This window comes from Scyliorhinus torazame, chromosome 1 (genome assembly GCF_047496885.1).
Source record: "Scyliorhinus torazame isolate Kashiwa2021f chromosome 1, sScyTor2.1, whole genome shotgun sequence".
Lineage (NCBI taxonomy): Eukaryota > Metazoa > Chordata > Chondrichthyes > Carcharhiniformes > Scyliorhinidae > Scyliorhinus > Scyliorhinus torazame.
Window position 1 is genome coordinate 185,865,519 of NC_092707.1, and position 12,360 is coordinate 185,877,878.

General features: G+C 45.4%; 1 protein-coding gene across 1 annotated transcript in view; it reads right to left on the reverse strand.

The window, feature by feature from the left end:
- The window catches only part of csmd2 (CUB and Sushi multiple domains 2), a 995,459-nt gene that overhangs the window by 442,890 nt on the left and 540,209 nt on the right, over positions 1 to 12,360 (reverse strand). The window contains exon 23 of the mRNA XM_072502405.1: positions 975 to 1,166. Coding sequence (XP_072358506.1) covers positions 975 to 1,166 — 192 coding nt within the window. The remainder of the gene's footprint in view (positions 1 to 974; positions 1,167 to 12,360) is intronic.

A 12,360-nucleotide genomic window follows, 5' to 3' on the forward strand; every position in this document is an offset into this window, starting at 1 on the left:
CAAAAACAGAAAATGTTGGACAATCTCAACAGGTCTGACAGCATCTGTGGAGAGAACAGGGCTGATGTTTCGAGACTGGTGAATCTTTGTCAAAGAGCAATTGACACCTATAACAGCCCTCGTGATCTAGCTATGGAAGCAAGACCTTAGTCATTTGAGATGCAGCTAAAGGCGAGAGAACTGGAGGGGAATAAAGAGCTTCAATGGAAGAACAAAATCAATGGACTCAATGATCTGTCTCATCTTTGTGTCTCTGGAAGATTCCTAACTTCAGAACTCTGCACTTAAGAATGTAGCTAACGACACAAGCTAACAAATAAATTAAGCATATTAACAAGGCCAAAGGTAATCCTGTCTTAATAATGATGCAAATGAGGTTTGGCAAATAACTCTCTTGGGTGAAGAAATGATTGACTCTGAGCTGGCAGGCAAAGGGAAGGGCGTGAATTCACATTAGCACCAGTGTTAAAGTGGAGATGGATTAGAAATATAATCCACAAACAGTGGGAGGACTGGACAGAAGTCATGAAGTAATTAGAGAAAGAGTAGGGTAGGTTATTTTCCAATTCAATCTCAATTTTGTACCTGCAATTTAATGAGGATATTATTTACAATAATGTGGACTGAAAGAGATTGGACGCTTGATTTGGTCATATATATTACACAGGTTGCTTGACAAGAACAATCAACTAATAAGCACGTTTCTAAGCAGGACATTGTCACCTTTAAGATACTTGTGCTATGTTTTCCCAGATCATTTCAAGTCATTCATTTTATTATTAAATAAATCTCTTTTTTTTAAAAATAGCTTGCTGAAATATGGTGTTACCTTTAAAAAAAACTCTGTTCAGTTACATTGTGGTCCTTTCCAGTAATCAATTTTGGATACTGTGTTGAATATAGTTTTAAAATGATTCCATGAACAGTCTGAAAAGCACAGCATCCGCTTAATAACAAGACAAGAAAATCAATACCTATGCATGTGGGCGGATCAGGCTGCCAGAAGAATCTATTATCAATCTGGACACACGTGATGGTAGCTGCTCCTCGTAGGGCGTATCCAGGGTCACACTGAAACACGACTGAATCTCGAGGCTCCCTGCTGTCTCCACTTCGAGTGCCATTCTGAGGAACCCCAGGGTCATTGCATGAAGTAGCTGTGGAAACTGGAACAGTTTTCAGAGGTTGAAAATATCAGCCAAAAATACTTCAAAGTTATTGTGGATACTGTTTCACCCACACAACTGCTAATTCTAACATGCCTGCCTTAATGCCTTAGCACACATGCATGCACACATATTGCAGCCATTGAGTTTGATAATAGATTTTACTTTATCATAAATGTGTGGGAGCAGAGTGGCTTTTGCTGCATCAAAATACCCTGAGGTGTTTAAATCCCTGTGGTTCACATTGGAGAAGAACACATTTTTAATTGGAATTTGATATTAAACACGCAGGACGGGATTCTCCATCCCACGTGCCCCCGTCGACAGCGGGATTCCCCGTCCCAGCATCCAGCCAATGGACAACCCCATGCCGTCGGGAAATCCACGGGGTGAGTGCGGCGGCGGCGGAACGGAGGATCCCACCGACGGAGAATGCAGCCCAAAAGATTTTCCAGCTCCTGCATATCTCTAACCTGCACATCTTTGGACTGCGGGAGCACCTGGAGGAAACCCACGCAGTCACGGGGAGAACATGCAGACTCCGCACAGAGAGTGGCTCAGGCCGGGAATCGAACCTGGGACCCTGGAGCTGTGAAGTAACAGTGCTAACCACTGTGCTACCATGCCGCCCATGATTCCCACAGCACCGTTACGTAGGGAGATACGGTATTTTGACAGAACAACAAGGAAGGGCTGGCGATATATGCCCCAAGTTGGTAGTGGCGTGTGTCAGGGAAGGGAACTTGGAAGCGATAGTGTGCCCCGAGCTGACTACCTTTATCTAGAGATTGTGGGTTTGGGGGATGTTGTTAAATGGCTGCCTGAAAGTATGTTACTGCCTGAAAAGACTCACAGATATCTTTTCAAACCTTACTGTATGTTTTTCTGTTGGGCCTCATATTGTCTGTTCTTGTCATACATATCACTTCACCCACATTGTCACACATTTGTCCTGCACCTGAAGGTGCGTGGAAAGATTAACAGGAATTTGACCCAGATTAAGGTAGTCAAAATGTAGGTTTTACAGGCGTAGCAATAAATGTCGGCCCTTAAACAGGAGTGCTGCAATAAAAAAGACAGGCTTTCTTTTACTGAGTTACTCACTCTGCACCTCTTAGTACTATATTATATTTGCAGTTTAATACTGTGACTAGCTCGTCCCAAGTCTTATGTTGCCAGAGTTTCTGATGGATTTTTAAACCACTATTGAAGAAGACTGCAGCTGTTGCTCCTGTTGGCTGCATCTCACAGGGATGTGCATATGAGCGCTAGGCATAGTCCATCTTTGAATTAATCAGGCACAGCTGGCATATCTAATGCAAGCACAGCATTGTCAGGAACACAATACAAATGATTATATACACTATTTTTTTGGGTAAGGGGGCTGTCTCACTCATCATACAACTGTGAATTTAATGATTGCTTTACTTTGCTTCCTCTGTGCTTCAGGCGTGACTTAACTTGTAGCAAATCAGCAATTTGGCGTGAATTCACAAAGCAGACCCGTTATTTGGACTGGAAGCTATCCAGAAGGCTCCAGCTCCACTATTTACTGTGCACTTACTTTAATTTATCAACACAGCTGCTTTAAAAAAAGCTTTCCTTTTTTTTATTTTAAAGGGGCATGGTATTCACAAAAATGTGTTTGCCAACCATCATTTGTTTGATCAGAAACTAATCATGACAGTGTCATCAGCAAGTACTTACTGGGCCATGTTGTCCTAGCTAACTACTGCTTTTAATTCAGCTCCCGTACAATCTGGATCAGCCACTCCCCAAGCCAGCTTCACAAGATTTTCTTCAACGGATTTATACCAAAGCACAATTCTGATGGTCAGGTTTATTCTCAATTAAATCTGGAGCTCACTGCCTGAAAGGGTGGTAGAGGTGGGAACCCTCACAACATTTAAGAAGCACTTAGATGAGTACTTGAAATGCCATTACACGCAAGGCTACGGACAAGTATTGGAAGAGAGGATTTGAATAGATAGGTGCTTGATGGCCAGTGCAATCATGATGGGCCGAAGGGCCTTTTTCTGAGCTGTAAAGCTCTATGACTCTATTAAAGGGGTTGTGTTCTCCTTGTTTCCAATACTGAGTTTTATTCTATAGTTCCACTGTCATTGCCTACTCTTCTCCTGCTGTAATGTTGATGGAACGGCCTTCTCCAGATTTTCACTGATAAGAGGAGGTGTAGAGGAGCATCCTGGGGTGCTCTTCCACTCAGTTTGTACTTCATCTCTGTCACAGAGCACCTCGCAATCGCCTGACAACATCTAGAAATGGGGGAAACTGCTGTGGTCAGAAATCCGGACTCTGCCCCTCGGTGGCAGGATGTACCGCCACTGGTTTATCACAAGTGAGCAACTTTGGAAAATGCAATTTTTAATCGTCTAGTCTGTCTAACAGCATTTATTTGAGTACTATATAAATCCAGCTTTAAATATGACTTGCATTCATCAAGGTCAGGAACACTTGTTGCGGGCAGCACGGTGGCGCAGTGGGTTAGCCCTGCAGCCTCACAGCACTGAGGTCCCAGGTACGATCCCGGCTCTGGGTCACTGTCCGTGTGGAATTTGCACATTCTCCCCGTGTTTGTGTGGGTTTGGCCCCCACAACCCAAAGATGTGCAGGGTAGGTGGATTGGCCACACTAAATTACCCCTTAATTGGAAAAAATTAATTGGGTACTCTACATTTTTTAAAAAAGGAATACTTGTTGCCATGGAAACACTGCAGAACATCATTCAAGGGTGAACAGGCACGTGCAGTTTCCTGTGTCCATCCTCACTAGAAAATATTGATCTTTCATGGGCAACAAGACCCTCATCGCTTTTCATTACTTGCAACAGTGGGCAAGTAGCACAAAAAAAGGCAGATTATGAGCAATTGAGTTGTAATGGTATCTACTTGAGAGCTGTAGTTAAATGGTAAGTTAAATGTGATCCATAATATTTTAGAGCCAGCTTAACTGATGTGACCAAAACCTCCCGCCAAAACCTTGATGCACTTACAGGGGTCAATCCCAAATCACTCATTTTCAGTGGGGAAGTCAAGGTTACAGGGGGCATGTGTTGCTGATGCAGCCACTACAAGAGAGGCTGGATACTTCAAACCAGCTTCGAGGCTGCTTGTGATTTCAGAATCCCCATCGCCTGAAATGTTTTTTGTTCCTTCACTCCCTATTGGCCGCTTTCCTCTTGCAGTGCGTGCACGTGTATAATTTTAAATAATTAAATATTTTTAAAGGCTAAACTGCTCTTATAGAATAATACTTTCCATAAAATGAAAAATAAACATTCATCTGTGTGGAGTCTGCACGTTCTCCCCGTGTCTGCGTGGGCTCCGGTTTCCTCCCACATTCCAAAAATGTGCAGGTTAGGTGGATTGGCCATGCTAATTTGGCCTTTCGTGTTCAAAGATGTGCAAATTAGGTGGGGTTAAGGGGATAGGTTGAGCAAGCGGGTCTAGGTACGGTGTGCTCTCTGAGGGTCAGTGCAGACTGGATGGGTTGAATGGCCTCCTTCTGCACTGTGGGGATTCTATGGATCATGTTTCATGTATTTTATGCTGAAATAATTCGATTCTCAACCTCTTATACCGCCTCACCGAGTCAGCTCACTTCCTGCCACTGTGCCCCCAACTGTAGTCTACCACATCTTATCCCAAAATGCCTGAGAAACCAGCCAGATGGGGCCCTTCTTAAGCCTATTCAGACTGTACATATTCAATATCGGGTCCCTGGTATGACAGCAGGAGTACTATCCTGTCTGTTACAGTATTCATTCTTTAAACAAATCAAGGTTCACTTATCTTGTGTTTACTATCGAACTGTTTTTCCTCTTTTGAAAACAATGTCAAATTATGGTGTGCTCCTCCTTTGAGGCATTGCTTTTTCAAGGAAGGCTCAGTAAAATAACATTATCCAAAAAAAAGAAAGTCAAAGGACATTGGATACAGAACAGGAAGGAATTTTAACTTTTAATCAAATTTGGTTGTGCTGTATACTTTGATGCTATTCAGACAAAAGGCTAAGCCATCACCTGATCCGCTCAGTGCCTTACCGTGAGTGACATCTCTGTAAAAGTGTATTGTCAACATTTTATTATCCCGATAATAGATATTGATTGCAGCAAATTCAACATTAGCTGCTGAATGCATCAGTTTGGTCCGCAAGCATAGAACATAGAACATTACAGCGCAGTACAGGCCCTTCGGCCCTCAATGTTGCGCCGACCTGTGAAACCACTCTAAAGCCCATCTACACTATTCCCTTATCATCCATATGTCTATCCAATGACCATTTGAATGCCCTTAGTGTTGGCGAGTCCACTACTGTTGCAGGCAGGGCATTCCACGCCCTTACTACTCTCTGAGTAAAGAATCTACCTCTGACATCTGTCTTATATCTATCTCCACTCAATTTAAAGCTATGTCCCCTTGTGCTAGACATCACCATCCGAGGAAGAAGGCTCTCACTGTCCACCCTATCCAATCCTCTGATCATCTTGTCTGCCTCAAATAAGTCACCTCTTAACCTTCTTCTCTCTAACGAAAACAGCCTCAAATCCCTCAGCCTTTCCTCATAAGATCTTCCCTCCATATCAGGCAACATTCTGGTAAATCTCCTCTGCACCCTTTCCAATGTTTCCACATCCTTCCTATAATGCAGCGACCGGAATTGCACGCAGTACTCCAAATGCGGCCGCACCAGAGTTTTGTACAGCTGCAACATGACCTCATGGCTCCGAAACTCAATCCCTCTACCAATAAAAGCTAACACACAATACGCCTTCTTAACAACCCTCTCAACCTGGGTGGCAACTTTCAGGGATCTATGTACATGGACATAGTACAAGGACTGAGTATCTCGTCGCCTTTCATTTTAAACCTCCATCATCCTCCCAATCTGATATCTCCGTTCTTCGCTTCATGCACTGTTCTAATGAAGATCAACACATATTCAAGTGACTGTGGTGATATGCCTATGGGCTAGTTGGATGGTGTGAGACCCCCAACCAGCAGGTGGCAGTACAGACGCGCCATGCAGTCTCCAGACCAAGATCATGTGACCTGGGACCCAACTATAAAGAGAGACACATCTGGCCATCTTCAGATGAAGAAAGAGAGGGTAATAAGATGTACCTGTAATTGGTCAGTGCTAGGTGTAAGTTCCAGAAGAGTAGCAAGACTCCATGATAATGTGCTTTGAACCAGATTGCCACCCTACCATGAAACACAATAAAAGTATCCTGGTTTGGACATCAAAGTGTTTGGTGAGTTACTTCATCAAGTACAAGGGACCAGGACTTCCGGTGGCGACCATGCTGTGAGTGGTCGCACACAGGGCAGCTCCTGCTCGAAGGCACAGAAAAGAGCTCTTTTTACCTGATATTGGGTGGAATTTTGATGAAGAGGAGTAGTTGAAAATCAAAGTAATAGTTTCCTTCAGAAGTGGCATGTCCGCTGGTTATCAAACCTGGCATAAGACGGTGAGAGACCTGGCTAAAGAACTGGAAGAAACCTGTGACACAGCCACCAGTGTAAGGATAGCTGAGGGGAAGGGCTGGTGCAAGATGGAAAGCCCCAGATGGAGCAGTTGATGGCTTTCATTGAGGAGGAATGCCACCAACAGAGGAGGGAAATGCGGGAGGATCGCTCGAAGGCCATCAAAGGAGTTGTGGCACCCCTGAAGAGTTCTTTGGAACGGGTGGAGAAGTGTCTGGAGGTGCAGGAGTCGCAGATTTGGGAGATAAAAGGAGTGATCTCAGACAACAGTGATTATGTGGTGGCTCTGGAGGCTGAGGTGGGGCTCCTAGGAGACCTTTGCAAAGGTGGAGTAGCAGGAGAATACCTCGAGAAGGCAGAACCTGCGAATAGTGGGCCTGCCTGAAGGATTGGAAGGTGTGAGTGCCTGAAGGTACGTCTCGAAGATGCTGGCGGGGCTGGGCATGGAAGGTGTGCTAGATAACACTCAAGGACTGGGCGCACAGGTCTCTGAGGCAGAATCCTAGAGCTGGGAAGCCGCCGTGGGCAGTGATCGTGAAAATCCACAAATTTGTGGAGAAATAGAAGAATTTGCGTTGAGAGAAGCGCCCCTGTGAATGGGAGGGGAACAAGGTCTGAATTTATCAGGACGCCAGAGTTGGCGAAGTGGCCTTGTTGAACCCTGCCCGCCACTTTGCCAACTCTGACGTCCTGATAAATTCAGACCTTGTTCTGTGGCTTCACAGCGCCAGGGTCCCAGATTCGATTCCCCGCTGGGTCACTGTCTGTGCGGAGTCTGCACGTTCTCCCCGTGTCTGCGTGGGTTTCCTCCGGGTGCTCCGGTTTCCTCCCACAGTCCAAAGACGTGCAGGTTAGGTGGATTGGCCATGATAAATTGCCCTTAGTGACCAAAAAGGTTAGGAGGGGTTATTGGGTTACAGGGATAGTGCTTAAGTGGGTCGGTGCAGACTCGATGGGCCGAATGGCCTCCTTCTGCACTGTATGTTCTATGTTAAGTGGACATTACTTACCACGTAAGGGCCTCAACTGCCGTTTGGGTGGGAAGGCTGCCCACGAGCCTTCCCGATTCAAACTTAATCGGGCCAGTGGCAGGAAGACAGTGGACTTCCTGCCTTCCACTCTCCCAACTCATTAAATTCCACTGCCACCACATTCTCCAGATATTGCCTGACCTGCTGAGTATTTACAATATTTTCTGTTCTTCCTTCTGATTTCCACCAACTTTGCTTATGTTTTATGACTAGGAAGGTGTTTTATGCTCTCTCATCGAGGAACATTGGGCTCCTCTTGAAATATTTTAAGTTTCCATTACAGTGTACAATAATGAATGGTTCTTCTAGTGCCAGTGAAATACAAGAAAGTTAAAGTGTGTTCCTTCAAGAAAACGTGCTTAAATTCAGATTAAACTATATTGCTTTTCATATGCTTCAATTTTAAGCTCATTCATTCATAGTCCCCTCGAGACTTACTTAGGCAAATTTAGATTCAACTGAATGGGATCAACTGGACTGAATGAAATCCGTAATAAAGAAGGTAAGGAAAATTTAATCCTCTTAAATGTTCTGTTCCTTCTATTGCTTTCATTGTCCTTTCTGTTGCTCAAGCAAATACTACACTACTTTTCAAAGATTATACGGGTTCACAATGATTGATTTGAAATACAAATATTGTTTTGTTTTCCTGAAAAGTGCAAGAATGAATTTGCCATGTTGGCAATTGTGTCATTTGAGGCAATTTTGACATTCACAAGTATTTGTTAGAATATTCTGCCTAATGATATTTGAATCTACTACACAACAATAGGTTAATATTTCTATCTGAGTATTAAAATTAAATTATGGCTTCTCTCAGATCCAGACTCTGCAAATTTACCTTATCCTCCTCAAGCACCAGGTCATTACCATAATTATCAGCTCTTCAATGAGCTCTTCCGAAATGCTGAATAAAATAATAATTATGCACAAGTTGAAACGCTGCTTTCGAACCACTACAATGAAGAGACAAGAACTAAAGTCTAAAGACGTGCAGGTTCAGTGGATTGGCCATGCTAAAATTGTCCCTTCGTGTCCAGGGTTGGGTGGGGTTGTGGGGGAGTGTGCCTGGGTGGAGTGCTCTTTCAGAGTGGTCGGTGCAGACTCAATGGGCTGAATGGACTCCTTCTGCACTGTCGGGATTCTATGGTTCTATGGGTCTAACTCCAAAGCTCCACACTGGAATTCAAATCTTCGGCTTTGTTGCTTAAGGACGCGATTCAGTGGAAAAGTTTCTAAGTGTGGTAGCGAGCAACAACTGTCGCGAGCTTCCTGGTGCTCGGTCTGGTGAGGCCGTCACCGCTATAAAACGTTAATAGAACCACATAACAAGGCCTCACGGGCTTTACACCGCAAATTAATAGGGAAACGATTGGAGAAAATTCTGAAGGAGAGAAACTATTTCCACTTGGAGAGGCAAGGGTTGGTCAGGAATGGCCAGCAATGCTCTGTCAGAAAGAGCCTCTCCAAGGCTGCACTTCCTGTCATTTCCTGCTCCAAAGAGTTCCGGCGAGCGGATCTCCTCAGTACAGGAAGAGATTGCGACATCATTTAAAAATCTCTCAATCTCCCAACGCAAGCACCGGACCCTCCAATGCCTCAACTCACAAGATTCAGGATCCTCAAGGCCCCCTGCACCCTACCTCACACAGGCAGGGCAGCCCTGTGCCCGATCCCAGCGTCGATAAAATACCGGCCTAGCTATTTGGCACTGCCAGTCTAGCACCCTGTGCCAGGGTGTGCCAGAATGTCACCTCCAGGGTTCCCAGGTGGCACCAGCAGTGCCAGGATGCCACCCTGCCCAAAGGCTGTCCGCCTGGGGGCCTCTGATCACCTGGGAGACCCCCCGGTACCGTTCCACTTGGTCCCATTTATGGAGGCCAGTAACGTATGACATCTGGCTGGGGTCTCCTCAGTAAGGCCGGTAGATGCCGGGTGGCCGTTAGATCTGGCGGCAGCATGGCTAAGTGGGTTCCTAAACTCACTGAGCCGTGTGAGTCTGGGTCCCCCCCATGATTGTGACATCTCGCGAGATCTAACCAGATCTCGTGAGGCTTAAACGCTGTTGGGAATCCTGGGCGAGTCCTCTCCCGGGATCTACTCGTCGCGCCCCACCCTGATTCTGATGGGACACGGTTGGCAGATCGTGTTCGTAGTGATAGTTGAAATTTAGGGATAGCACGATTGTATAAACAGAGTGCCATGAGTGACCGGCGAAGCTGCTTCTGCCAATGTTGGGTGCGAGTATAATGTTGAACCGGGCACCACAAAAACTCAACATCTGGAACAAGCAAACTGAGATTGCATGTCCCATCTAAAAGATGGGAGTTCCAACAGCGTAGCAGTTGCTCAGTACTGCACTGCAGTTTTAGCTTAATTCCTACAGTAAAATCCAGAAAATAGGTTTGAATTTATGTTCCGGTACCTGGATCCTGATTTGTTGGGTAAGCTGGGTCTGCGAGGACTGCGTTTACTGGAGCAGAGAGAAGAGACAGGCTTCCAACACTTGAGGAAATGCAACTCTATTTTATTAAACTCTTAACTACTAAACATGCTTGAACTGTGGGTTGACACTATGCTGAGTTGACTGGAGACCTGAGGCTAACCTGACCAGACTATCTTACTACCTCATGGTGGATGTTCTAGTTGTTGCTCACGGGCTCTGACTGTCTCAGAGGCTGCATCCCAAGAGAGCGGAAAAACTAGTGCCCCTGATTATATAGTGGCCGTGTCCTGTCTGGTGATTGGCTGCTGTGTTCTGTATGTTCATTGGTCATCCTTTATATCACTCACTGTCTGTCTGTGCACCATCATGTACTTGTGTGTATATTATGACAGATCCAATCCCAATTTATATTAGAAAACCGAATAAGACCCCCGTGATTTTTCAATTTGTAAACTGTGAGGTAAGGATACTTTGTTCTCGGAGTGATTCCACTGACAACTAAGGATCTTTTAAATTAAAACAACTTTATTATTAACACAGGATTACCCGATTAACACCCAAGAAAACACAGCTTTTGAATTAACAGTTAAGCAGCTCCAAAATAAAATAAAGAAAGGTCTTTAAGCTTACTTTCTCATCTATTTCAATTAAGCAAAATCCATACACACATCCAAATGCCACTTATGAATAAAGTTAACACTCAGTGGCTTACAGATTTATGCACAAAGTCCTTGGGAGAGAAACTTTCAGGAGTCAGTGTGAGTAACACACCTCCTTTCCTGAGAGGTCAGAGCGAAACTCTAAAACTGAAACTAAAAACAATAGACACAAGGCAGGGCTGAAAACAAAACTAAAAAACAGTACCCAGCCACTCCCACGAGTGACATCACAACCTGCCTAGCTGTTAACCCCTTAATCACAGCTTTAGCAGACATACATCTGGACACCTTAAACCAAGTTCTTTTCTACCATTAGAGCAACAGACACATAACACAATGGGCATGATTTAACCACTGCATTGCCCCCAACGCGGATCTGGAAACGTAGGGTAAATAGCAGGATAAGCCAAAATCGAGATTCACATCGGGCGAGAAGTTGTTTGCAATTCACATGACCCGCTCCCGATGGCGAGTTCCGGATCTCAACCAAAAATGGCGAGCATATCATGAACCCTTATTTGCAGTCACATTAGCGAGATCGAAACTGAATGCATCAGACTCCCAGGAATTACCCGACTACCCAGCGGGAAGTCACGCGGTCGTCGTTTAGCACTCCTCTTTTACAATGTGAAGCTGGTGCACTGGCTGCTGAGGGGATGTGAGGTGGTGAGTGGGCATTTCCTTTTTCTGGCATTCAGCTCAAGGGCACCGGAGCTGTAGGCCCAGTGCTTGGCACGGGCGGAAACAACCTTCAGGGGAGGTTGGACTTAGTTGGGGGGCTAAGGCATTCCAGGTCGGGGGACTTTGCGTCTGTGAGGCTTTCAAGGCATTTTTAAATATCGTGGAGACGCGTAACAGAGACAACCACAGCTGCAGCCTGTCTGTCCTACCAAATACTTCCAGGACAGAGCCCTGCTCTATCTTCAATGTTGTGAATTTCATTCCTTTTGACTGTGAGCAGCCTCTAGCTTCACAGCTGAAGGCTATTTCAAATGAAGAAATTAGTTATGAGAGCACTTCACAGCTGCAGGTTGTGTTTGCTGTTTGCTCCTGCTGGTGGTTGCAAATGCCTAGAGGCTGCTGTTGCTGTTTCCTTCCTTTTCTGTAGCTGGAAAGAAGGACAATTTTTTCAAAGATAGCGAGGTCCTGGAACATCGAGCTCAGGGGGACGTACGAGTCTAGGAGCGTCAGCACTATCGAGGCAGCTGCAAACAATCAAACACAAAAGATCAGGGGTTCAGCACTGGGGATCCTCTCGTGGCCAAAGAGTAAGTGGGTGGATCAGGGGGGGACCTGAGCATGGTCTCCCTCATATTCCAAGCAGCAGTCTGGGGGCTAGGGGCTCCTGATGTGGCTGTGGGGTGAGTGCGCAGTGCGGGGTTTGCTAGCACAACTGGCTTGCTGGATGGCACTCTGAGAGAAGGCAGGATATGTAATGGTGGGGGGAGGTTTGTGGAATTTGCGTGTCCTGGGATGGAAGCCCTAACTGATGGTTGGTCAAATCTTTCTCCAATTCTTTACAGATACTAAAATTGCTGCTGGTGTCGGTCC